The 27,867-nt window shown below is 35.4% G+C and overlaps 1 protein-coding gene across 2 annotated transcripts in view; it reads left to right on the top strand.

Moving 5' to 3' along the window:
* ATL2 (atlastin GTPase 2) overlaps positions 1 to 27,867 on the top strand; it is a 54,303-nt gene that overhangs the window by 1,419 nt on the left and 25,017 nt on the right. Inside the window, exon 2 of one of the 2 annotated variants that reach the window (XM_055327095.1) lies at positions 20,012 to 20,256. The exons of the other annotated variant lie outside the window; for it this stretch is intronic. Coding sequence (XP_055183070.1) covers positions 20,012 to 20,256 — 245 coding nt within the window. The remainder of the gene's footprint in view (positions 1 to 20,011; positions 20,257 to 27,867) is intronic. 2 annotated transcript variants of the gene reach the window in all.

The following is a 27,867-nucleotide window of genomic DNA, read 5'->3' as shown; positions in this document are numbered from 1 at the left end:
GGAGAATCTTGGTAGTACTTAAGGCGCAAAGTTTTTTTTTTTTTTTTTTTTTTCAGAGGTTTATAAACAGTAAAAAGCTTACGGTTAGTTGAGTGCGTCCGTGGCATGCGTTGAGTTTATAAACTACTCCAAATGTGGACTTGGCGTTCTTGAGATTCCGCTCTTCTCCAACCTGATAAAGGTTTCGTGAGATGAAATGTAAAGCATTTTGATAAGATGTTATCCACGAAGGCCAGCTTCAGCAGGAAAGTTTATGTGAAACAGATTTAATCATTTTATAGTGACCTTTGAATGTGTCGAACATATGTCCGAGGTGGTGACAAACCGTCGAGTTTTGATACAGGGAAAAGAACAGGAAGTAAAGCGTATTTTATTATTGCCTGCCAACAACAGCACTTGACAGAACTGTTTACCTGTAGAAAAGAAAAAACACAACCAAAGACAGGTTTTGCCTTAGTGCCCTTCTGGTTAGAATTCTCAAGTAATTAGTTTTGGAATGCTGACAGATTGATTAATTTAGATCTCTTGGACCCCAGGGGCGTGTGTGTGATGTGTGTATACGCTCTTGCACTTATTCGTATGTATTTTTAAGATAGCCGTTTTAGGTGTAGTTTCAGAGTGTTTTGTGTACTTGCCTTATTAGGAGAAGCATAACTTTGTGACTTAAGTCATGATTATGAACATCGCTTTTATTTTATGGTCCATCGAGGAGAGATGTGCTTCTTAAGAGTTGATAAATAGGGCTCACCATTTATTAAACATGCTGTCTGCTTACAGGTTTTCCCTACTCTTGGAGGTAGCCCTTCACTTGATAACCATACCTATCAAATGACTAAAACCTGCTGATTTGCTCTGGAGTCACTGTACGACATAAAAATCCAAATAAAACTTAAGATTTGTGTTTAAAGTCAGAGCAAACAGGCTGTGAATGAGTAGGGACTCAGCTGTTTTTGACTGTAGAAGAAACTCTTTGTCTCCCTCTGCTTTCTGGATAAGTAAACTTGAAGAATTGAGTTCAGGGGTGACTCAGGTGCCACTCTAGTAGTTTAGTTTTAGGAAGAGAAATGCATACTCTCTTTAGGAATGTAGGATCTTTGTAAACATTTATGTACTCTTGTATTTTAATGACTTTGCAGATGACAGGTTCTGTTCATGTGGTTAAATATCTTGGAAATTATTTGGGGAAGAAGGAGATGTCTTATATACAGTAAAGAGGTATTTATTATAGGGAAAATAAACTGTGAGTTAAAATGAGATTCTGGCCTTAATGGGTACACCTATTTTGGGATTCAGTTTTACTTTGCCACTCTTTTTAACTTTAGGACAAAGTTTTAAAATATTCACAGATGAAAGCAACTTTCTTGAAATTATTAGACCATTTCCAAAATTGTGCTTTTTCCATCTGTCTGATATTAAGCAGTTGTTAAAGAGTACTTGGAAGACTGTCACCTCATTCCATGCTGTAGTTCAAGGAATATTTTTATAGTTGGGAGACTTTTAACAAGAAGCATATTAAAAATTTGTTTATGTTCAAATAGGGCTCTCAACATTAAGAGACAAAAGAAATTTAAGGAATGGAAATGGAAGTTGAACTTTTTTTGTACTGGTGATTTACTGCTTTATAGGAGTTTTTTCTGGGGTGGAGTGGCTGTAGGGAAATAGCTTTTTTTTTTTTTTTGTTAGTGTAGTGCTATTCTGATTGTATTACTATTTTATAGTTTTAAAATCCAAGTGTGTTATTTTCTTGGGCATTATTTAACTTAAGGAAAATAGATGTGAGTATTGAGTCACTGAACTTGATCCCCAAAGAATTCATTACTCATATAAGTTTCTTCCTATCCTTTACTGTTCCTCACCATCCCTCCTATAAGAATTGTTGAGTGCTTTCTCTATTGCTTTGAAAAAGAATTGCCAAAAACCTCCCACCAGTCTGAAAATATGATGGCAATAGAATAATCCTTGATATTTTATAAAGCGCTTTAAACATTTTGCTTTGTTTTTTTTCTCCCTTAAAAATCTTCCTTTGAGGGAATCCCATTAGAGGGAGTGATTTTAACTTGTCTACAGTCACAGAAACTACTCAGAGGCACTCTTACTGCTGTGGACTTGGAGGAGAGTAGGGGCCCTTTTTCATTGAAAATTATTGCATACGTAATTAGAAATGTCTCAGTAAAACTGTTGAATGAATGACATCTGAAATCATACTAATGAGTAGTTGGAGCAGTTAATAGATAAGATAGATCAAGTCACTAAGTGGAGTGGGAAATTTTGAAGTAGGAAGGGAAAAGGTAGATGTTGTAGAAAGAAGTAGAATTCATGAAATAGAACAATTTTGTTTGTTAAGGACATTGAGAAGTAGGAAGTGTTCAGAAGTGCAAAGCCAAGATAACTGTTTTACAAATGATTTTTTCAGGTTCTTGGTAACCGTATCTCTGTGTGTTTAGGTATAACATTATATGCTAATCTTAGGTAGATTTTTGTAAAATGTGTATTTAAGTACCCACCTTCACTATCTACCATGGGACGGGTGGCTGTAGATAGTTGGTTTTATGGACAGGATTTAGGGGATTCCTTGGTAATGTACCAGCTTAATGAAATTATTCATACAAATTATATTTCTGTGACTAGTGCCAAAATAACCAGTAACTAATAACTTGTTGGTGAACTATGTAATTTATGAAAGATGCTTATCAAGGATCTATTTCCTTTTTTTATTGCATGATACTCTGTGGAGGCAGTGTTTTTTTAAGTATAGAGAAGGAAGGTAGTGCAGTGGGAAAGAATAAGGAATCAGAAGCTGAGTAACTTCACTTAAACTCAGCCTTGAAGCCCCTTACACACTGCAGTGATAATAATCCCGTAAGAGGGCTGTTGTGGGAAACAAATGAGATGATAGGTACAGGTGTTTTGTAATGGTAAAGCTGTTTATGTGTAGGAGACTGTAATGTTTATGTAAGAATGCACCAATTTGATTACTCTATTGTATATACATGTATATATTTGCAATCAGTCTCTTCTAATTTTTTTTCCTGCAGTTTGGACAAAGGTTTAGTTTGGGCAAAGGTGGTAGGTGAATTTTTTATCTGTAAAATGCTGATAATGTGTTCATGATTAGGGATATTGCAGGTATTAAATGTGATAAAAGTGCTCAACCCAGTGGCAGACATTCTGTTGATGGTAGTTATTACTATAATGTAGTTATTTTGGACTAAAAGTTAAGTTTCAAAATAGGTGACTTGAAAAACATTTGTTCTTCTAAGATAAAAACTTTTTATAAGATAAAATATATATATACTTCTATCTTCAGTTTAATAAACTTGCACTTTAGAGAATCAGTCATATGGCAAAATAGTCTTCTGAAATTATTTCATTATAGGATTCAATATGAAGTAACTTAGTTAAGGTCATGGCAGTTTTCAAGGAGAGTACATTTACTTTTCAGATAGTAAATGTGCAGAATTTAACTGGGGTCTGTTTTGGACAAAAATGCCTAAAGAATGATTGACTTGGAAGTCCACAAATTGCTTTTTTTTTTTTTAAAGCTTTTTTTCCCTCTACATGTAATCATTTAGAGTCATGGATAGTGATTAGGACATATTTTAACTAAAGACTTAGCTTTTGAATTCTATAAACTTCTTATGATCTCCTGAATGGATTTAGAACGGAGGCTTGGATTTTATTTTATTCTATTTTTTATTTTTTTAAAGAGTTTATTTATTTATTCATGAGAGACACAGACAGAGACCTAGGCAGAAGGAGAAGCAGGCTCCCCACGGGGAGCCCATGGGGGACTATCCCAGGACCCCAGGTTCACACCCTGAGCTGAAAGCAGATGCTCAACCACTGAGTCACCCAGGCATCCCGAGGCTTGGATTTTAATACTAGCTTTGTAATAGCATTTTTTCCTTCCTGGTAGGTAATATCTGCCTTAGCAAATTTACAGGTCTTTTTTTTTTTTTTCTTTTTGGATTATTAAATAGATAATTTGTGAAGGCACTTTAGAAACTTTTAAGGCCTTCTATAACTTTTTTTAAAAGGGGGGTGAAATGGGCATGCTAAATGAACTTCTCATTCCATATTTGAATGAATGGGTTTATGAGATATTAAAAGTTAGATTACGTTTGCTCTTATCACAATGAGGATAGCTGATTTTTGAGGTAAATGGTAGGGAAACTTTGACACAAACTCACTCTTGTTCTTAGGTTTTTTTGGAACATAGTTATTTTTTTTTAAATTTTTTTTAATTTTTATTTATTTATGATAGTCACAGAGAGAGAGAGAGGCAGAGACACAGGCAGAGGGAGAAGCAGGCTCCATGCACCGGAAGCCCGATGGTGGGACTCGATCCCGGGTCTCCAGGATCGCGCCCTGGGCCAAAGGCAGGCGCCAAACCGCTGCGCCACCCAGGGATCCCCTGGAACATAGTTATTAATCACATTTCCAGAAATCGCTCTTTTCATCAGCACTTTAATTTTAAAATAGATATGACAATGTGATCTGTGGAGGGTTTTAGAGTTGAGAGGCTTTTTATTGCAGGAGAATGGCAGTGGCCTTGGGTATGGTTTCTCAAATTCTGTAGTATAGGCTAGAAGTTCTCGGAAAGGTTGAACAAGATTGTTGATGCCAAAAGTCTTACAATTAGATACTAAGATAGAAATTTACTGCCTTTAGGGGTGGCTGGGTGCCTCAGTTGGTTGGGTGTCTGCCTTCAGTTCAGGTTCTGATCCTGGAGTCCTAGGATCAAGCCCTACATCGGGCTCCCTGCTCCTGGGGATCCTATTTCTCCCTCTGGGTCTCTCTCTTTCTCTCTTTCTCTGTCTCATTAATAAATAAATACAATCTTTAAAAAAAAGATATCTACTGCCTTTAAATTATAGCTAATCTTGTGATCATGGCTTTTAATCTAACATGGGTAATTTTATACCTTGTAAAAGTTTTATTTTTTTTTTTTAAATTTCAAAAGCAGTAACTCTTTGTAGACACTTGGGAAAATACACATAAAAAAGAAAAAAAGTAAAAATCATACCATCTAGTGGTAAGCACTGTTAGTTAGCATTCTAGTATACATCTTTTAGTGTATATCCTTTTTTATTTTTTATTTTTTTTAATTTTTTTATTTATTTATGATAGTCACACAGAGAGAGAGAGAGAGAGAGGGGAGAGAGAGAGAGAGAGAGAGAGAGAGAGGTGCAGAGACATAGGCAGAGGGAGAAGCAGGCTCCATGCACCGGGAGCCCGATGTGGGATTCGATCCTGGGTCTCCAGGATCGCGCCCTGGGCCAAAGGCAGGCGCCAAACCGCTGCGCCACCCAGGGATCCCTGTATATCCTTTTTTAATGTATAATTTAATTTTTTCTAAATTGGGATCTTTTGTGATTTTGTAATTTACTTTTTCATTTCATACTGTATGAATTCATACCGGTGTGATCAAATAATCTCTATGACATGATTTTTAAAATGGCATAGTAGTATTAAACTAATCCTCCTGGATTGGATATGAGGTTATTTTTTGTGCATAATGATGGCTAACATATTTGTAGATAAATCTTGACCTTTAGGATAAGGTTTTAAAAGTAGATTTCTGGGTCAAACTACTTACTATACCTTTCAAGATTGAAGACACATCAGCAAATCCATTCAGAAAGTTTGTTCTGATTTATTCTGTGTTCATTTGGGTTAGGTTTTTTTGTACTTGTTTGCAAATACTTTTGTTCACAAGTGGGTATTATTTAAAAACAAATGCTAACACATAATAGGTAAAAATGAAGATCTTACTGTTGCATTTGTATTTCTTCGATTACAGTTAATTCTTAAATTTTAATACGGTAACTGAATTTGAATTCTTTTTATTGCATTTTCATATTCTTGGACCATCTCTCAGTGTTCATATTTGCTTTTTAATTTCGTGGGATTTGGGGAGGAATATTGTGTTTTTGAAAAAACATCTAAATGGTTCCATATGAGTGTTTTTCTTAAATAGTCAACTTTTCAACTTCTTGGTGCTAATCTCTTCTGAATTTTTTAGGTATGCTACCAGAAGGGTTTTATTTTTATTTTTATTTTTTGAACTGTTTTGAATTCTTCCTGATACATTGTTTATTCCTGACTCTCTTAATGGCAGAGTATGGGCTTCTGCTTTGGTGCCCAGTAGCCTGGTAGATTCATTTCCTTAACTAAAAAAACATACTTTGGTAGTTTAAAAAAGATAATGTCTTAAAAACACTTGGCATGTATTCAGTGTACAAAGAAAGTTATCACCCCTTCAGGGTAAAGAAGTTAGTTTTCTTTGGGAGTAAAGAGGTAGAGGAGGACAGGCGTATAGAAGACCATTTTTAGACAACTAGCTTTTTTTTCTCTTGATGTTATCTGTTGACATATTGAGCACCTACCTTATGAAAGGGCTCTTTGGTTGCTTGTAATGAGTACCTGTGTAGAAAAGTGTAGAACAGATCCCTTGTCTAAGCTTTCATGTAGTTGGGAGATCAGATAGACCTTATGCGTATTTGTGAGTAAAGTTTATCCTTAAGTTTATAATTTCAGAAGTAAGAATTACTGTGTGCTGGTGTTACAGAGGAAGACTTCATGGAGGAGGGTGGGCTTTATCAGGCCTTGAAGAATGAGTGGGTCTTAGGAAGCAGAGTGTAGGATATATCCCTTCTTTGAAGATAAAAAGGCAGTATTTGGTAAGGTTTTTTACAAAATAGTTTAAGCCCTTGTCTTTCCTAAGAATTTTTCCAGAAGGGATGTTTAAAAAGTATGTAAAGGTAACTAGAGGATCAAATGGTGTTAGAGCATGTGTAATAAAAAGAGAATATAGGCAGTTTTTGTAGTCAAGTTGGGCAAAGAATTAATTTAAATAACTGGATGATTCCTAGAAAAACTGAATAGCCCCAAATGTGACTTCTTAAAAACTGTGAAGATGTGTTCCCGTACACCTGTTTTTGAGCATGTACATTTATCTACCATAAAGAATCCTGACATGTACTCTAAAAAAGTTGCCAAACTAGAGAAAGGGTAAAAGGAGAGTATAGTGAGAACCTCTGACTTTCTTATCCCTTTTGTTTTTTCAAAAATCACATTTATCTATCTACTTGGAAGGATGTTTGTTTTGCACTGTTTTTACAGCTGTTTTCTTAGTAGGAATTTTGCCTATTTTGAGCTGAGTTTGGGAGAGTGTATACTTTTTTTTTTAAGTGCTGCTATAGAGGTACTTGGGTGGCTCAGTTGGTTAGGCATCTGACTTCAGCTCACATCATGATCACAGGGTCCTGGGATCGAGCCAGCATCAGGCTTTCTGCTCAGTGGAGAGTTTGTCCCTCTCTCTGTCCCTCTACCTGCATACACTTTCTCTCTCAGATAAATAAAATAAAAAAAATAATAAAGTGCTGCTATAATGAGTCATCCGAGGTAGAGAGTTGTGGCAAAATGGAATGTAGCATCTTATTTCTAGAGTCTTGGTAGATACCTATTTGAGATTTGTCATAAAAACCTTATTCTAAATTTAACCCTGTGTGTGTGTGTGTGTATGTGTGTATGTGTGTATTTTAACAACTCCTTTGCTAATTGGTTATCCCAAATTTCAGTAGCTTTTTAATGGATTTAATATCTTTTAACTTACTACTAAGTTAATTTTGGGGCCAAAAAGAGAATGATCCAATGTTTTGCCTGAGTCAAGGAAATCTAATCTGATTTTGATGGATTCCTGATCTCTGTGTTAGAAAACCTTAGAGTAACTGTACCAAAATTACTGTTGGGAATGGAAATGTAGTACATTGCTGTTTTATAAAGGCTTATAAGAAAAGGATATGTTCCTTATAAAAATATGGAATAATTTAGTGTTATCTGTTGCCTACTTCAGAGAAGGATGTTGAACTGGTTAGCTTTTGCATGCATTGCTTTCCCTTTTTGCTATCACTTTCTGTCTTTGGGCTTCTCATCTTATACTCAGGCTCTTCTAGTTACTTAATATCTGATTTCTCTGTTTTTAGATTCTCATTACACTTCTTATTCACTCATCACTTTTGGTTTATCTCTGCAGCTCAGCTTTGATCCTGTCACTCCTCTGCCTCAAAATTTTTCTTATCTCTCAGGATAATGCTTTCCTTGGCTCTCAGTATTCATAGCCTAAACTTTTAAGGTTAGCCTTAATCAGATTTTCAGGGCTCAGAGAGGTACAGCCTTCTCCAGGATGTCTTCATTGATAACACTAGCTAAATAATCTAACATAGCACTTTCTTTATACTGTTCTTTTTTACTTGTTTTTGTTGGCTCCTTGAGAGTAAGAACCATTATCATCAGCAAATTATATTTCTCTAGTATCTAGTATAATGCCTTGCTTTCTAATTACTACTAGTTTGAAATATAATTTTACTGCATCTCATATCTTAAAAGTCTGCAATTTAAAAGTGCTCTTCTAGAAAGCTTATGAAGATAAAAAGATTGTTTCCCCAATGTTGGAGGATGGTATAAGTGATTTGCTGACTGTATAAATGATTAAATTTTGATAAGGAAATGTTTGGAAAGAGGGAAAAATAATCGTATGTCAAGATTTGTTATAAAGATGAGAAACCCCTCTTTCTTCTTCTTCTTTTTTTTTTTCCTAAACAAATTGTGGTTAAGGTAACTTTTTTCAGCCTTTTAGAAATCTTGAGCATGTAAGAATTCAACAAGTTTATTCAACAAACATGCTCATTTGGCATAGTTGGAAGATGATGGATTTGACAAGGACCTGAGTATGTGTCCAGATTTGAATACTTAGGAAATATATGTCCTTGCAAATTGCTAAATCTGATTCTCATTGTCCTCCTTTATACAGAAACTCATAGCTTACACAACAAACTGATTTTGGGGATTAAAGAGATAATTATGTAGTTATTAACTCAGAATAGGCACTGTTTTTCCCTCTTCTGTAGTAGAAGGTATACCTAAAATTATTTCATACATTAAAGTATTTTGAAGAGTGAAAAAGTTAATAATGTTTTCACCTCTCTTCCCAGATATCCACTTCTTTCAGTTCTCTGCTCAAACGTTTCCTTATTAGAGAAGTGTTGCCTGATTATTCTTTTATGAAGTAGCAAGCCCCTGTTTCCATTTCCTTTAATCTGCTCTATTTTTCTTTGAAGTCTTAATACTAGTCAATGTCCTATATTTGTTTACTTGTTTTCTATTTCCTCATCTTTAGGATGTAATAAACTCCTAAGGGCAGGATTTTTTTTTTTTAAATTTTGTTCACTAGTGAATTTTGCAATTCTTAGAATCATGTTGTAGGTGTTCAGTGAATGTTTGTTGAAGGAATAGAAACTTACGTGCTCCCACTTCTAGTCCTATATAGTTTAAGTCCTTACTAAGGTTTTTCCCGATTGTCTTCTAAAGTTAAGTCTTGTGAAAAATCTCACCCAAGTCACCCAGGAGTCTTGCATTTGCCCTAAGTACTTTTTTTGGAAGGAGGAAGAGGGGAAGATGATATATTTTTGTTCTGTGGTCCCAGTTTTTAAAGAACTAAGAGTACAAAATACTGAAAAATTTAATTTTTAGAAAAGTTATTTATATGCTAGAGGAATTCTTACGCATACGCAAAGGAAGAGAAAAACAAGGTTCCTTGTTCACTGAAGTACTATTTGAAACGCCAAAAAAAAAAAAAAGACAATCCAAATATTCATGGATAAATAAACCATGAAATAGAAAATCAAAATTAATGAGTAAGATATAAGTGTGTGTACATGGATAAAATTCAAAACCAATACCAAATGAAAAAAACAAATCAAACCACAAGTACATACTTTGGGCTGCTTACTTAAAATTTTTAAATACAGCACAATACTGTATATCATGCATTTTTAAAATACATATACAGGGGCAACTGGGTTTTCTAAGAAAACAACTTTTGTGTATCTCCTGATTTGACAGTAATGAAGGGAGGAGATGAATTACATTAGATAACTCTTTAAGAGCATTTTTAGCAAAATGATTAACAAAAGTGGCAAAGCTAATTTGGGAAAGTATCTGATATCTGATGTTGTTAATAGGTCTTCTGGAGTCTTTGAAGTTTTTATTTTGCAATTTGCATTATGGTTCATGTTTTCTATGAGAGAAGTGTAACCTTGTAGTTCTTAATAATATTATCTTACAGGAGCAAATAGATAAAACCTTTTCTTGAAGTACCTGGTTGGTAACAGCTGCTTCTCTTTTTCAAAAAAACTATAGGATGGAAGTTCAAGTTTGTATCTGTCAGCATTCTTATTCTGGGCTGCATCTGTCTGGGGGATGGGGAGGGCGAATGGAGGGAAGTCCAGGACTATTATAAAAGCTCACCCAGGTGGCTGATGATGACTCCAGTCCAATGATTTTCAAATCCGGCTATATATATCATGTCAAATACTAAAACATTTTCTATACGTATATTTTTAAAGTAGGGGTGTCTGTGTTCACTGCCTTTTTTCACTTTATCCAGAATCCTCAGTGGCTAGGCTGGAGTGATTAGTTACATCAGAGTATTAGCTGTCTTAGGAATAATGCAGGATTATAGTTTAGCTTGAAAACTTTCTTCCTCCTGTAAAAACCTTAACATCAGTAAAAACTACAAAATAAAATTAGTTTACATACTAAAGACCTGTAAAATATGGTGATCCTTGGTACTCCATTAGTGTTGGTATCACTTTGGAGTTAGAAATGTGCAGTTTCAGGCTCCACTCCAGATTTACTGAATCAGAATATGCATTTTAACACGATCCTCAAGTGATTCATATGCATGCTAAAAGTTTGAGAAGCACTGCTGTGGAGGAAAAACACTAAGAAGACCTAGCCCAGTTCTCCCTGCAAATAGAAATCTAGTCCTGTGTTTTCCTTATCTGTAAAATTAGTGAATCTGGCTGCCGAATCTCTAAAGCCCCTGTGAGTGATATATTAGATTTAATTTTAAGTATTGAGGCTAATTTTTAAGCTTATATTCTAGAACTTGAATGTCCTCATATGTCTTGACATATGTATGCTAGGAAGCATATGCATAATCTGTTGATGCTTAAACAATATAAAAAGCTCCCTCCTCAATATAAAAAGCTGTCCGGAGTTCTTTAGGAAAATAAGTATTAGTAACTTCCTAATACATTTTTATTTTCTAACCAAAATATTTTGGCATGATGTGGTAGTGGATTCACAGGAATTCATTCACAAAGAAGTACATTTGTCACCATTAGAAACACTCAAAATTATGTTTTCCAGTTCCTGAATTCAGGTCAAGAGAAAGCATTTTATATTGAATTTGAGCAGTGTCAGAATTGATTGACAGCTCTAGTTTTTCATCACATTGGAGTATAACCTTCATGGGTAATACTCCTTGAAGGGGACATTTTTGTTCTGGAAAATGATTAATCAATTGTTGTATTGCTTTTTTATCCTCTCACTTAATAAATGAAAGTACTAAGGTTGGGGGGCACCTGGACAGCTCAGTTGGTTAAGCATCTGTTGAGCCCCTGCCTGGGGCTCTCTGCTCAACTGGAAGTCTACTTCTCCCTCTTCCTCTGCCCCTCCCCTCCCCTCCTACTTGTGATCTCACTCTTGAATGAATTAAAAAAAAGTGCTAAGGGGAATAAGTTGCATTTGATTTTTCCAAAATCTGCCTTACTGAAATAATTTATATAAAAATCATTGATTTTTCAGTATAGTTTGATGAGTTTTCATGAATGCTAGTTTTGTAGCTACCACCACCACCACCACCACCACCACCACCACCACCACCAGTTATGTTACAGAACTTTTCCATCATCTCAAAAAGTTCCCTTGTGCCCCTTTATAATTGACTTAGCTTGGGCTGCTATAACAAATTACCATAGACTGGTTGGCTTACACACACATTTATTTATCAGTTTTGGAGACTAGGAAAGGTTCAAGGTGCCAGCAGATTTGGTTTTAGTCCTCTTTCTAGTTTGCAAATGGCTTCTGCATCTGTCTTCACAGGGTGGAGGAAGAGATCATCTCTCTCAGGTCCCTTTCTAATTCCATACATGAGGGCTCTACCCCCATGACCTTATATTAGCCCCTCACATGCCCCACCTCCAAATACCATCACATTGAGGATTAGGGCTTCAACATATGAATTTGAGGGACACACAGTTTGTAGCAGTAGTCAGTTCTCTTCCTCTGCCTTCAGCTCTTGGTGGCCATTGATCTGCTTTATGTTACTATAGTTTTACTTTCTCTAGAATTTCATATATCCTTTCATTTAGTATATATCTTTTTAGATTTATCTGTGCCATTGTGTATTTTAGTAATTCATTTCCAAGTAATAGTCCACTGTACAGATTTAACATGGTTTATGCATTTTCTGGTAAATGGACATTGGGTTGTTTCCAGTTTATGGCCATTATGAGTAGAACTGCTATGAATATTCATTTTCAGTCTTTTGTTGTTATGTTTTAATTTCTTTTAAGTACCTAAGAGTGTGATTATAGATTGTTTGGTAAATATATGTTTAATTTGGGCTCCAGTCTGGCTCAGTTGGTAGAGCATGCAAACTCTTGATCTTGGGGTTGTGAGTTCAAGTCCCATGTTGGGCATAGAGATTATTTAAAATATGTTTAACTTTCTAAAAGATATTACCAAAAGTTTTTCAAAGTGGTATCATTTTGTATTCTCAACAGAAATATATGTGTCGTTTGCTCTTTACCAGCGCTTTCATTGGTCTTGTAAATTTTAGTTATTAGAGTGTGTAGATGTATCTGATTGTGGTACTGTTTTTAATTTCCCTAACATCTAAGGGTGTTGAGTATATTTTCAAGTGCTTAATGACCATTAATATATCTTCTTTGGTGATATGAAGATAAAATCTTTTGCCCATTTTAAGATGGAATTGTTATAGGGGTGCCTGGGTGGCTCAGCTGGTTAAGCGTCTGACTTATGCTTGGGCCATGATCTCAGGGCCCTGGGATCGAGCCTCATATTGGGCTCCCTGCTCAGCGGGAAGTTTTCTTGTCCCTTTGCCCCTCCCCCTCTCCTTGTGCATGCATGTTCTCTTTCTCTCAAATTAATAGTCTTTAAAAAATGGAATTGTTTTTAGTGAACAGTTGTAGAATTTTTTTGTATATTCTGATTACTATATTTTTATTAAGGATTTTTATGTTTGTTCATGAGGACTGTTGGTTTTTTTCTTGTAATGTTTTTGTCTGATTTGGTTAGAATAATAATACTGGCTTCATAAAATGAGTTGGGAAATGTTCTTTTCCTTTTTTCTGTAAGATTCTTTGTAGAATTGGTGTAATTTCTTCCTTAAATGTTTGGTAGAATTCACCAGTGTAGCCATCTGGTTCTACAGTTTTCTTTTTAGGGTGTTTAATGGATTTGATTTTAAGCCTCATTTTTTTTTTCTTTTTCTTAGTAATAGAGTATCTACTTTTAGCCAACTGATGCTGAGTTTCTTAGGGATTTTGCTTTCAGATTTTAGGAGGGAAGGATTGATGTGTGTTTAGATGAACTGTTTTCATGGGGAAGTAGGTTGGGGGGAATGGTAGTGTAGATGTAGAATTTTACAATTGCTTGACCTTGTATATTTTGAAAACTTTCTTTTTTTTTTTTTTTTTAATTTTCCATGGTACTCCTTTGTTTCTCCCAATCACCAAAGGACTGTAGAAGTAGAAGAAAGGTTGAGAAAGCTGCGTTATACAATCTTTGAGACTTCTCTCTCACTTCTAATAGCACTGACCTGTATCTCTGTCTTTTGTATTTGGATCTGTTTCATCTCCTAATGAAAACTTTAGCCTTGCTATTCTTTTTAAAGATTTATTTATTTGAGACAGTGAGTGAGAGAGAGCAGTTGTGAGCACTCACGAGTTTGGGGAGGGCAGAGGGAGAGGAGAGAATCCTCAGGCATACTCCCCACTGAGCAGCACAGAGTTCCTGTGCGGCCTCAGTCTCAGTCTCATGACTCTAAGATCATAACCTGAGTCGAAATCAAGAGTTGGACGTTTAAGCAACTGAGCCACCTAGGTGCCCCTAGCTTTTCGACATTTTTTTTTAAGATTTTATTTATTCATGAGAGAGAGAGAGATAGAGAGAGGTAGACACTAGGCAGAGGGAGAAGCAGGCCCCATACAGGGAGCCTGATGTGAGACTTGATCCGGGGACTCCAGGACCACACCCCGAGCGAAAGCAGATGCTTAACCACTGAGTCACCCAGGTATCCCGCTTCTCTACTTTTTAAAAGAAACTTTCTATTATGGAAATTTTCAAATATGTATGGAAGTGAAGAGAACAATATAAGGAACCTGTGTATATACATCTCCCAGATTATTCAGAGATTATTAACAAAATGGCCATTTTGTTTTATCTATTCTTCCATAGCCAACCTCTCTGTCAGATTATTATGCCTTTGCTCTCTCTGCATTAGCTTAATGCCTGAAGTGCTCATAAGATCTTTCTACCATAGCTGGTCCAGAATGCCAAAGTGCCCCAATACTGTTTAATCTCTGGAGTCTATGTTCCTGTTCAACACTGTAGTAGCAGCTTTCTGGTAAGCTTTGCTAGTATTGTGTGCCTTTCTTTGCACCTTGGCTCCATCTCTGCACAGCTTCTTTTTCTCTCTGCCCTGTGTAATGGTTGCAGTTGCTTTAGCAGTCCTCAATCAGATCTTTGCTTATGCTTTGGTTTCCCATGCAAGGATTACTGCTTGACTACTATGACTATTGTCCATCCTTGAAAAAAGATGCCTCATATATTTTGTCTAGTATTATAGTTTGCAACAGAGGGCCAGTAGTTATTCTAATGCCTGGAAGTCCCAAGTGATGTGTGTGTGTGTATATATATATATATATATTTTTTTCCCCCCTAAGTGTACCTGTGTTTTTAAAAGCAAAGCAAAACAAAATTGGAGAGGAGTTACAATAATTTGTGATCTGCCTTATTCCCACATATTTAATACTGATGTCTTAAATGTCCTTAATTTCTTAAATGTGTAGATGTGTTTTTAAGCTGCATAGTATGTCCACATGGTTAAGAGAACTATTGGGCCCATTTCCAATGGAGTTCCACAGTCAACATTAATTTTTACTACTGTAAATAACACTGGTCAGCAAACCTGTACATCTTTGCATCCTTATTTTTTTATAAGATTCCTGTAAATAGCTTTGCCATGGTATAACCTCTTTTTATGGCTTTTAAAAATATGTGCTAGAATAAACTTAAAATAATTAGAATAATTAATAATTAAATAATTGGATACTGTTTCCATTTGGTTATAGAGTATAAATGTTGAGTATAAACATACCAGACACAAAAACATTGCTTTTGTCAAACTGCAAATTTTTGTAAATAGACTAAGTAGACTGAATCCAGGCTACTTTCCATAAGAATTGTTTTAAGTTTTTAGTTGGAATGTGAATAATAACTTAAAATATATTTTCATTGCTTTTGAAAAATCAATTCTTTATTTGGTTCTCTTTCTACAAGTTTAGTTTGGGGTTGAAATAATCTAATGTTAGTAACATTTTATTGTAATACAGATTTGTAGTATCTTTTTATTGCCTTAGCTTATAATTAAGCTTGAATGCAGACGGATCTAGGTCAGTTTTGAAGTGTAAATTTTGCTGTTGGAATATATGCTGAATGTATGAGTTTGGCAGATTTAAGATAAAGTATGTTTAAAGAGCAATCAAAAAGACAAGTTTTTTTTTTTATAGGTTTCTTTTTTTAGAGCAGTTTTAGGATCATAAGCAAAATTGAGTGGAAAGTACGGAGTATGCATATACCCCAGGCCCCACACACATCAACAGCCTCCCTGCTCCAGACCAAAGTGGGTACATTTGTTAGAGTTGATGAATCTTCATTGACTCATCATTATTACTCAAAGCCCACAGTTTACATTAGGCTTCACTTATGGGGTTGTATATTCTTTGGGTTTTGACAAATGTGTAATGCCGTGTGTATACCTTTATAGCATCAGAGAGAATAGCTTATTGCCCTAAAAATCCTTGTCTCCTTTCCCCTCAACCCCTGGCAATTACTCATCTTTTTTACTACTACAGGTGTCTTTTTGTAGGCCTTGTGGCAAATAGGTTAAGTATACTTAGTGTTAAGGCATGGGGAAATACTTGGGGAACAATTGATTTTCTAGAAGTATCTTTCAGCTTTTATCTTGAAAGATCATTTTGGGAATTGGAGTGGGGAAGAACTGACTTGGAACAGTCAATCAGGAAAATTTATTGGAGATCTGAAGTCACCTTAAGTCATTTTCCGGCATTGAAAAATGGAAATAAAATCACTATTCTCTGCATAGTATTTAACTTTAGTTTAAAATTTTAGAGTGATGCTAAATTTAAAAAGATTTCCAATTGTATGTAATCACTATGTGTTAATGTTTACAAGTAATCTAATGTACATTATTTTTCGGTTGCTTATATCAGTGTTTGATGAATGGAGTTCTTTATCTATAGTTAGTACAAATTTGGTAGAAAAATCATAATGAGGGAGTAAACTTAAGTGAACCATGTCACTATAATGTGCTCCATTGTACTTTTGAAACATGGTTTGTGCACTTCACTTTGAAGTCTACACACTAGAAATGATGACAGAATCTAGACACCTGCTGCCTATAAATCTGAGGTACCTATCTTTATCCATGTTAATCAAAGAAAACTGGCTACATGGTAACTATAGTCAACTAATCTAGGTAAAATTTCAAGTTAATAAAAATTTCCTGCCAAGTGATTTGTTTTTATTTTTCAAAAACTAATGCTTTCTTTACTGTAAGAACAAGACTATTTGTTGATTTTTTTTAACAAAATCAATCCAAGTTTGGTCATTGTGATATTTTAACCTTTAATCATTTTGGATTCTTTATAATTAGTGTATTACTTAATAGAACTTAATACTTTTAATTGTAATTTTGTGATAAATACACTACTCTTGAGTTGCTGGAAGTATTTTCCCAAACTAATTAGGTGATTCTCAAATTTGCTTTTAAAATACATAGGGGCAGGTATAAAACTCCTGAATGAAATGTGTAAGTTTCGTTCAATCAAGAAATATTTATTAAGCACCTGTTAGGTGCCAAGCACTGTTCTGGGTGCTGGGAGATGGAGTGGTCATCAGGGTGATTGAGGTACATATATTCTGTGGAGGGAGAGATAATAAGGTACACGTGTAAACACATAAAAAAGGGTCATTTTAGATATTGAAAAGGACTGTGGGGAAAAATAACCTGTTTTTTTAAAGTGATGTGGAGGGGTCTTTAATTTAGACTTGAGTGATCAAGGAAGGCTACACTTAAGAGAATATTTGAGCTGAGACCTAGATGATGGAGAATTAAGCCACATGAGTTTCTAGGGACCGATCATTCCAGATGGGAAAGCAGGACAAATATTTTTTTTTTAAGATTTTATTTATTTATTCATGAGAGACAGAGAGACAGAGAGAGAGAGAGAGAGAGAGAGGCAGAGACACAGGCAGAGGGAGAAGCAGGTGCCATGCAGGGAGCCTGATGTGGGACTTGATTCCAGATCTCCAGGATCATACCCCGGGCTGCAGGCGGCGCTAAACCGGGGCTGCCCCAGGACAAAGATTTTTTTTTAAATTTATTTATTTATTTATTTATTTATTTATTTATTTATTTATTTATTTATTTATTTATTTATTTATTTATTTATTTATTATTTATGATAGTCACACAGAGAGAGAGAGAGAGAGAGAGTCAGAGACACAGGCAGAGGGAGAAGCAGGCTCCATGCACTGGGAGCCCGATGTGGGATTCGATCCCGGGTCTCCAGGATCGCGCCCCGGGCCAAAGGCAGGCGCCAAACCGCTGCGCCACCCAGGGGGATCCCCAGGACAAAGATTTTAAGGTGGGACACAGGTTTGGCCTGTTCAAGGAAAAGCTAGGGGACTAGATTGCAGGAACCAGATAACACAGGGCTGTGGAGGTTAAGGAACTTCGAGTTCTGTTTTTTTCTTTATATTTTCTGGTTATGGTGGGAAGCTAATTGAGAGTTTTAAACAGAAGATTGATAGTCTAGAAGGGGGGACATATTCTGAGACTTAAGGAATAAGTATGAATTGATTAGGGCAATGGCATGGAAAAAATATTCCAGACAAAGGAATATCATGAGTGAAATATGAGTCTAGAAAGAGCTGTAATAGCATAAGGATCTGAAAAAAGGCTAGCTTGTCTATTTGTAGTTTACAGAGGCGAGAGTAGCACCAAATGAGGCAGGAGAGATTTGGCAGTGAGTACAGGATTTTATGTAGGATCGCAGTTGTTAATCCTCTGTAACAGTGATTTTTTTTTTTAAAGATTTTATTTATTTATTCATAGAGACAGAGAGAGAGGCAGAGACACAGGCAGAGGGAGAAGCAGGCATCATACAGAGAGCCCGATGTGGGACTTGATCCAGGGTCTCCAGGATCACGCCCTGGGCTGCAGGCGGCGCTAAACCGCTGCGCCACCAGGGCTGCCCTGTAACAGTGATTTTTAAGGAGAGTAATTTAATCACACTCATTTATGTATGTTATTTAGTTGCTACTCTGGAATTTAGATCAGATTAGAGGAGGGGGCAAGAAGAGAGACCAGTTAGGTACCATTCTGCATGTGTACCATGAAACTGGAAGTGATAATATCCTCTTTAATTAAATATTGATTGCTTTTACTTTCAAAGATTCTTCTTTGAAATGGCTTGCTCTTTATATTGTTATTGTTTGCAGTGCCTTTTGAAATAGTTTTGCTGCTTTTGCTACTTACAGTTAAAGGTGCCTTGTAATGTGGAAGTAAAGGCTCTCGTAGCTTTTGCAAATCAAAAACTAGATTTTTCTTTCTGTAAGGAGAAAAAAAAATCCCTTAATGTAGATACTTCATTTTTAAGAATAGTTGTTAGTTGGATAAGATATTCTAGCAGTGTTGGCTAATAATGTGCCACTCCTCATTGGACTGTCTGCTGGTAGAGAAGGGAGTCATTGCATTGAACAGAACAGATACTGTACGTCTCCATAGATTGGGAAGGAGCAGTTAGTAGACAGGTTCAAGGGGGAGAGTCTCTTAAAATTGTTGATGTGGAAGAGGATAAGGTCCTCAGGAGTAAGTTGTTGCTACATGGGATAATTGATAGGGAGGAGAGCCAGACAAGGGATATAGACTCTGAAACCAGCTATTAGGTGTTTTTGTTTATTTTTTAAAAGAACAGAAACCTAAACTTTAGAAACTTGTCTCTGCTGTTTCGGGTTTTATAGTTACTCATTATTGTTGAGTAAAGTTCTGCAAAGGTTACCTTCTTTTGGTGTGCGGGGTGAATGAAGGAAGAGTTTATATAACTGTTTTGGGGAACTGTGTAATTTTGAAGTGGTGGCTGTGGTCTTTGGTGAAAAAGAGCCCAGAGGTAAATGAAACTATCCTATAGTTAGGCACCTCACTGTTCTTGTGTTTTCCACTAAGATATTAATCCTGTGCTTTGCTTTAATAAGGGAAGCTGTACTCTTAGGTTACTCTTACTAAATTAGGGACTTGTTAGCTTTACCATAAGTGTCTGTTTTAGAAACTTCTTATGACCCTAGCTTAGCCATTTAAGTTTCCCAGGGAACAGTGTTTACAACTCATGTCTTAGTCTTTGTGGCTTAGAGTAATTTCCAGGTGATGCCCACAGGGAGAATTGGAATCTGAGTTATTCGGTAAAATAGACTCCCCTCCTACTCCCTTTTGCACAGATCAACTTTTTGTGTGCATACAGAAATTGTTTATAGAATAATGCAGGCTCAAGAAACAGCTACTGTTCACGTTTAGCTGTTAAGACTTAATAGTAGAGACTGTACTCAGTATTGCTGCTTATTGTATATATATAGTGGGAAATCTTAGCGTATTCTTGGTTCTGTTACAGAGGAGGGAGTGAGAAATCCAGTATGTACTTGAATATTACTTTATGTAACTATTTTCAGATGATCTGCAATAAGGGGGAAATTACTTGAAATTTTGCTTTAGTTGTGATCCTTTAGAAGTTTGTCATGCAGGAATTCAAGTAACCTCTTTCTCTTGTTTTAATTCTAGGTGAGAATTATGAAGATGATGACCTAGTAAACTCTGATGAGGTTATGAAGAAACCATGTCCAGTACAGATTGTTCTTGCTCATGAAGATGACCATAACTTTGAGCTCGATGAAGAAGCTTTGGAGCAGATATTGCTACAGGAGCACATACGAGATCTTAACATAGTAGTGGTATCCGTGGCAGGAGCTTTTCGTAAAGGGAAATCATTTCTACTGGACTTCATGCTTAGATATATGTATAACAAGGTGAATAGTGTCTTTTAAATTGAACCCAATTAAAACCAAAACCCAACCTTGTTTAAAAATAATAGACAAAAAACAGTGAGAACTGTGTCTTTAATTTTACCAAAATCCAGTTCTTGCTAAAACTACTCAGTTAAGACAGTAATCTAAGTTTATTTGAGTTTTTGATTTCCTCCTCATCTCCGTAATTGCTTTTTGCATGTAGTACATGTTGATGCATATGAGTGAGAATCTACGTCAGAGTCATTGTAGCTCTAACCCGAGATGTCTGAGTATACGCTAAGGTCTCTGATACACTGTTCATCTCTCCCTTTTTGCTAGTTCTTCACACATTCCCCCCCCCCCTTTTAAAGATTTTATTTATTCATGAAAGACACACACAGAGGCAGAGAGACACAGAGAGAGAGGCAGAGACACAGGCAGAGGGAGAAGCAGGCTCCCTACATGGAGCTTGCTGTGGGACTCCATCCCAGGACTCCAGGACCACGCCCTGGGCCGAAGGCAGGCACTAAACTTTTGAGCCATCCAGGAATCCCACACATTCCCCTTCTTAATCACCTTTCCAACAATGTGTGAAGTGGGCTGATAGAGACTTTTGTAAAAGCACACCTGTGCTCTTCAAATAAGTCCGCTTCAGTCACTATTACATTTTGAGCTAAAGTCCAGTTCCTTGGAGTGGCTTCCAAGACCTTTGATGATGTCTGAGCTTCATATCTTGTTTCTCTGTGTCAAGCATACCATCGTATTTGCAGTTCCTCAAGTGTTTTTTGTTATTTCTTCAAATGTTGCTTTATCTTTGGCTAATCTTTGCATAGCAGGCCTTCCCTGATTTTTTTTATTTTTATTTTTTTTAAGTAGGCTCTATGCCCAAAGTGGGACTTGAACTCACAACCCTGAGATCAAGAGTCACATGCTTGTGACTGAGCCAGCCAGGTGCCCTGAGGCCTCCTCTGATTTTTAAGACTATGTTATATTCTCATTCCACCTCTGATGTACAAGTCATTTGTTTCATTGATACTATTTTACTTACTTATTTTTCCTGGCGAGTTTAACCTCTGTCAGGAGTGGGTCTTATCTTGATTACCATATCTCCCTCATCTAACACATTAATTGTCCCATAGTAAGCACTTCTTGTTTTGACCAGTGAATCTCCCCTTCTCCACAGATTTTCACTTTTTCATGATACCAAGCAATTGTTATTTCCCTCTCTCCCCTGATTTTGGCATTCTCCCCTGAAAAAAAGCAAAAAAATAATTTCACTTGAATCAGAATGTTTTTCTAACCATTGAATATTGGGCTGAGGGAGGGAGAATTTGATAGGGACAAAGAAGGAGGACTTGGAAATTTGGAGTACTGCACTTAGGAGGAAGAACTCTCATTACAGGGATGTTTGACATTCAGAAGCCACATGAAGATGCTAGAAATAACGCTTTGACAGAATTATGTAATTGTCTAAACACCTGTCAGGGTGCTCACCTTTACAAGTTCTATATCAATCTGTAACTGGGTGTGCATCTGCCTTAAGGTAAGTAACAAGGTAAACATTCCTAGCTGATTTTCCAGGAAACTTTTCAGTAAATTCTTTTCATAAGATCTCAGGCATGGTCAGGTATGCCTCAATATCAAGAATGTAGTTCATATTAAACAGCACCATGTTACATGTGTAGCAAACTGAGAAAGATGCAGTATTTCATCCATTTAGATTGATTATTTCTCACAATTTTACTTCTGAAATAGAGAAATGAATAAATAGTGGCATATTCTTTTTAAAAAAGACTATACATTTAAAGATGATAATTGAGGTTCTGACTCCTTAAGTAAGCTTATACTATTGTATGTATGTGTGTCTTGAGATGTTGAGTGCAAATGTATTTGATTCCAGGTAGGTCACAGACAGAATGTTCAAAGGGGAAGGAAGTGTAGATCACTTACCTAGCAATGACAGATAAATTTCACCTCAGGTGCCATTTCTGCATCAATCTCTGATCAATTAGTAGTGGTGGTTCAGGAGGGGAGTAGCATGTGTCTTGTATTTACCGTCTCTGAAGTAACACAATATCCCTTTTCCTGGGGGAGACACTGAAGCCATAGGAAGGTTATTAGGACTCGAGTGAGGTTATATACCTACTTAGTGGCTTCTAAGCTGAAATATCTTTACTAATTTTTGATTGATAAGGTTTCCATATAGAATTTCTGATATAAATAATCTTACTCTGTTAATTAAAAATTACGCTAAACATAGTCTGAATTTTGGGACAGCATGCCTCTACTTACACTGATTTAGTGGTGGATCATGCTTTCCCTAGGAGAATGAAAGTATAGAAGGAAAGTCACAATGGAATAGTTCTGAATTTATTTCATTAACCATATCTTGCCTGCAAAGGTGTTATGATAGCTGAAGAAGGTAGGAAGGAGATGAGCAGTGGCTTGTACTGATTTTGTCTTTTTATTGACGTGAGTCAATTTATGTAAGGATGCAGTTCACTAAAGGAGCGAAATATAAATATTTTACTTTACGATTTAGAAATAGATGACTTCATTTTGAGTAATTAGTAAAGTAATACAAGATTGAATGAGCTTGTTTCTGTTGGATAAAAATGAAAACTTCAGTATTCAAATTCTTAAAACTAAGAATATTCTGAGGTTTTTATCAAACATTTCCAAATTATAGGGGAAATTCTGATTTTTAGGTCTTATATTCTTGTGAAGGAAATAGCTTTTTACACAGGGTTTTTGTTTTGTTTGAGCTACCACTGTGTTTTGAAAAGATTGTTTTAAAAGTATAGGAGGAAAGAAGTTAGTCTTCTTTTGTAAACAAGAGATGAACTAAACATTTTTCTAGAATAAGATTCTGTTGTGTATTGGAATTGATCAATAACTACAGTTCAACTTTTACCATGAAATATAAGATATGAGAGGGTCACTAAAATTGTTGATTCTTGAATTCATAAAGTAGTAGCACATTTTGAACTTAAAAGGATATCACTTACGACATTCACTATGAATGCCACATATGAGGAATACTACAGAAATTCAAATATTGTTGGTGAACCTAGTAATTTGTAAGTAGAATATTATTTTTTGTAAGAGTTTGAGTTTTCTCAAAAACTGTAAATTCTCAAAAAGCTGTAAATAATTATAAAAATTTATGTGAGAACTATTAGGTCTATTATGTCAGTATTTAAAAAAATCATTATTTGTAAAAGTAGGGAGTTATATAAGAGGAGATGAAAATCTGTAATGAGAAACAGAATAGGTGGTAGTGGTGGGAGAGAGGATGACTTTTCCTTGCGAATTATATATGTCTACTCAAGTATTCTATGCCTTTTCCTTTCTAATGCTGATTTGGTTGTTGGGGGGTGTAGTTTAGATAAATGTATTTTTTCTTTTCTTTTTTTCCTGGAGTGTAATTTATATACAGAAAAGTATCCAAATCTTTAACTGTATAGCTTTCTGAAATTGTACACATGTACACACCCATATTACCACTACCCAGATAAAGATACAGAACCTCACCCCCCACCTTATTATATCCCTTCCAGTTGATATCTACCCCCTAGTTAATATCTACTCCAAAAGATAACTGCTATCCTGGATTCTTGTACCACAGACTGGTTTTGCCTAGTTTTGAACTGCATGTAAATGAAATCATACTATAAAAGCTTGTGTTTGGCTTATTTCTTTGAGATATCTATGAAATGTGTCTGTGTTATTGCATGTAGTGAGCATTCATTATTTTTGTTACTTTGTTATCTGCTGTATGATTATACCACATTTTATTTATTCATTTAGCTGTCAATGGGTATTTGTTTTGATCTTACCAGTTTTAGTAAGTTGATTTTTGTGAATCCCCTGCTTCCCAAGTAGATTACACCTGTGATAATAGGAAGTATTAGAAGAATGCTGATCAAAAATTATCATGTAAAAGTAATTTGAATTTCAGGAATTGGTTTAGGAAGGTCAAAACTTAATTTAGAATTAAATTATGAATGTAAAACTTAATACTTGGGATATATGGGTGAGAGCTGCTACTGAACTCTTGTAGCTAGAGTCTTAATTCTGTACAGAGTTGCTTGTACTTTTATATCATTTTCTGTTTTTTAAAAAAATTTTACTGTGAGTTTTTAACACCTATAAAAGTAGATGATAGCATAATGAGTGCTCATGTATTTATAGTTATCAACTCAATCTCATTTCATCTATACTCCAACTCATTCCATACTTTATATGTTGTTTTGAAGTATGTCCAGGTATAGAATTTGTCAATATTATAGTATATATCTCTTTAAAGATAAGGGGTTTTGTGGACATTACAATAATATCATGCATAAAAACGAGTAATTCGTAAGTTAGGTAATAAAAGGGATAAACTTTCCAGTTGACTCATATGTTTTAATTTAAAAATTTTTTTACAGTTCAAGTCAAGATTGAACCACATGAGATCCACATTGTGATTGGTGGCCTTTAAAGTGCTTTTAATTCTTTTTAGGCTTCCCTCCGTCTCTTTCTTGGCAGTTTATTTTTTAAAGATATTAGTTGCTGGTCTTACAGTTTCCCCAGTCTGGATTTGCTGCTGCTGTTTTTTTTTTTTTTTTTAATCTGAATGGTGTAGTTTTACATGTTCCTTTGTCCTGTGAATGTACTATAAATTGTGAGTTAAATCTATGGACTTGATCAGACTCAGGACTTGTTCGACTTTTTGGCAAGAGCATCTCATAGATGATGTATTCTTCCATAAGGAAGTACAGATTATCTCTTAAGATAACAGTTTCTAATCTTTGTCGAATTCTAGGTATTCTGATTACTGGGCATTTAATAGGTATTATCTCACTCAGTATTCACATTACCCCAGTACAGTAATATTAGTATTTCAACTTGATAGGTAAGGAAATGAGGCTAAATTTAAAAGACATGGCAAGGCTGAGACCAGCCAGACCAGGCAGTTTGATTCCAAAGTCTTTATTCTTAAAACCACTATGTAAAATGATGTTTGGTCCTTTTCCATACTTTCACTGAACTGTTCTTTTGAAAATGGTCACTTTCAGTGTCTGTTTCAGTAGTTGAGATAGACTGACAGGAGTGCATGCCTGTTAACTTGTTTGCTGCCCACTGGTATCTCTGCTTAGGTGAGTAAAGAGTTTTGACTACATTTATAACATAATTACTAAAGGCATTTTAAGGGAAACTATATATAGTTTTTATATTTTACTAGAGTTGCTCCCTGAATGGCTTCCAGAGATCAGGAGTAAGAACTATCTTTAAGGATCATATGTGCTGCTACATATAATTTGCCAAAAGCACAAATAACTCCGAATTGGCCATATGGGATGTTGAACTTGATTTCACCCTTTTTTTCCCCTAAGGCTAATAACAATGTCTGAGATGTGAGACTTGTGGGAAATGTGTGGATGCATGAAGGAAGGCTTGTTTCATGTTCTTTTCTAAGAAAGAAATGTATTTAGAGTATGAATAATATTTTTAAAAGGTTCATCCAAGGATCATTATTTTTTTTGTGGTATAACTTACAATAAAGTGCATAAACCTTATTAGTATAGCCAGTGAATTTTTGTGTACCTATACTTTTGTAACCACTGCCACTCAAATCAAGAAAGAGAAATTACTAGCATTACTAACTCGTGTTCCCTGACAGGTATTTCTATCTTCAACACCAAGAGTCCGCCACAATCCTGACTTACATCACCACAGATTAGTTTTGTCTACTCTTGATTGAACTTTACGTAAATGTAATCATAAAGTATTCAGTCTTGTGTCTCATTTCGTTCACTCAACATTGAATCTAAGAGATTTATCTGTGTTATCACATGCATTAGTAATTGTTATTGCTGAGTGGTATTTCATTGGATGAAGATAAATCACAATTTATTTACTCCTTTTGACAGATATGAGTTATTTGTAATATTTGTCTGTTATGAATAAAGCTACCATGAAATTCTTATATAAGTCTTGGTGACATAAGTACTTATTTCTGTCGGTTATGTTCCCAAGAGTAGAAATGCTAGGTCCATAATGCCCATTTAACTAGATGGACTGCCAAAATTTTTTCCAAAGTGGCTTTACCAATTTGTATTTCCACTAGCAATGTAAGAGATTTACATTCGTTATGCATCTTATGAACACTATTGTCTTTTTAATTTTAGCTGTTCTGATAGGTATGCATTTTGTAAGTTTTAAGTCATCATCATACTCTATACAGGTTCATGTTTATAAAACTGTTGCTACATTTAATGTAGAAATTTAGCTTATTCATCTATTACTTGAACTGAATTAACTTGTGTATTTCACTTACGACAGGTGAAAGGAATACTGTATATAACTTATGTGATAAGCTGCTGAAAATTTAAATTTTACATTGTTCTATTTTTGCCTATGCAGGAAGCCAGCAAAAAATTTTTTTAAGCCAGCAAAATTTGATCAGAATTTTAATAAAGAAAATAAAAATTGTTAGGCTTATTTTTATCCCTGAATATAAGCTAAAGGGTTGAGTTATGTGAACTGTGGATTACCCTTTTTTCATTAGCACACTGGCTTTTTTTTTCCTCTTAGATTTTGATTTCTGGGCTGAAACTAACCTTCTGTTCTCTCATATGCAGGTTTAAAATTAGTGTGAGTAATTTCAGTTAGAAAAACTTCACCAAATGTTGCCAAAGCTAGAGGAATCAAAAGCAGATGAGATGGAGTAGTCTACAATATATTGTTCAAAGTCCTTATAGCAGTATCTTAGGAGAGGCTTTCTCGGTTGCATTCCTGAGTGTCTTTTCCCTGAAAAATGTTCTGTTGTTTGTAGCCTTTGAAAACATCTCTCCAGCTATAAGCCCCACATGTATATACTGCCTGTTTTGTAGTATCATCACAATTACAGTACCTGTGTCATCATATATTTGTACTTGGGAGAACATAAATTGTTCTAACAGATTTTTTTTTTCATTCTGAAATCTGTGTTTCTTTTAAGTTAAAATTTATTTTACCCCCATACTATTTCTGGGGCACCTGGGTGGCTCAGTGGTTGAACATCTGCCTTTGTCTCAGGTAGTGATCCCGGGGTCCTGGAATTGAGTCCCATATCTGGCTCCCTGTGGAAATCCTTCTTCTCCCTCTGCCTATGTCTCTGCCTCTCTCTCTGTGTCTCTCATGATTAAATAAATAAAATCTTAAAAAAAATGTACTATTTCTAAAGTACTTGGTTTCATTTAGGTCATTTATTGAAGGATATCTTTAAGTAATAGACTGTTAATGTAAGAACTGATCAAACACATTAAGACATTTAGGGTATTAAACAGTCTTGTATAAATTAAGTGCCTTTTATTATTAACTGTTGTTGAAGAATAGTTTTTTAAAGTTATTAACTCCCTGTCTCTCTCATTCTCCCAGACAATTTTGCTGTTTAACTGAATGAGTTTTCGTTCAGGAATGTTTGTTCTGTTTGAAACATTTTCTTACACATTTTTAAAATAACTAATAGGATGCATTTTCTATAGATACTTTGGATAATGGTTATCATAATCTGTCCATCAAAAAGCAAGTTTAGAGGCACCTGGGTGGCTCAGTTGGTTAAGCAGCTGACTCTTGATTTCTGCTGGGGTTATGGTCACAGGG

The sequence above is a fragment of the Nyctereutes procyonoides genome, unplaced genomic scaffold (assembly GCF_905146905.1).
Source record: "Nyctereutes procyonoides isolate TBG_1078 unplaced genomic scaffold, NYPRO_anot_genome, whole genome shotgun sequence".
In the NCBI taxonomy this organism is placed as follows: Eukaryota; Metazoa; Chordata; class Mammalia; order Carnivora; family Canidae; genus Nyctereutes; species Nyctereutes procyonoides.
The sequence above is the reverse complement of the archived record's forward strand: the minus strand, read 5'-3'. Positions and strand labels throughout refer to the sequence as shown.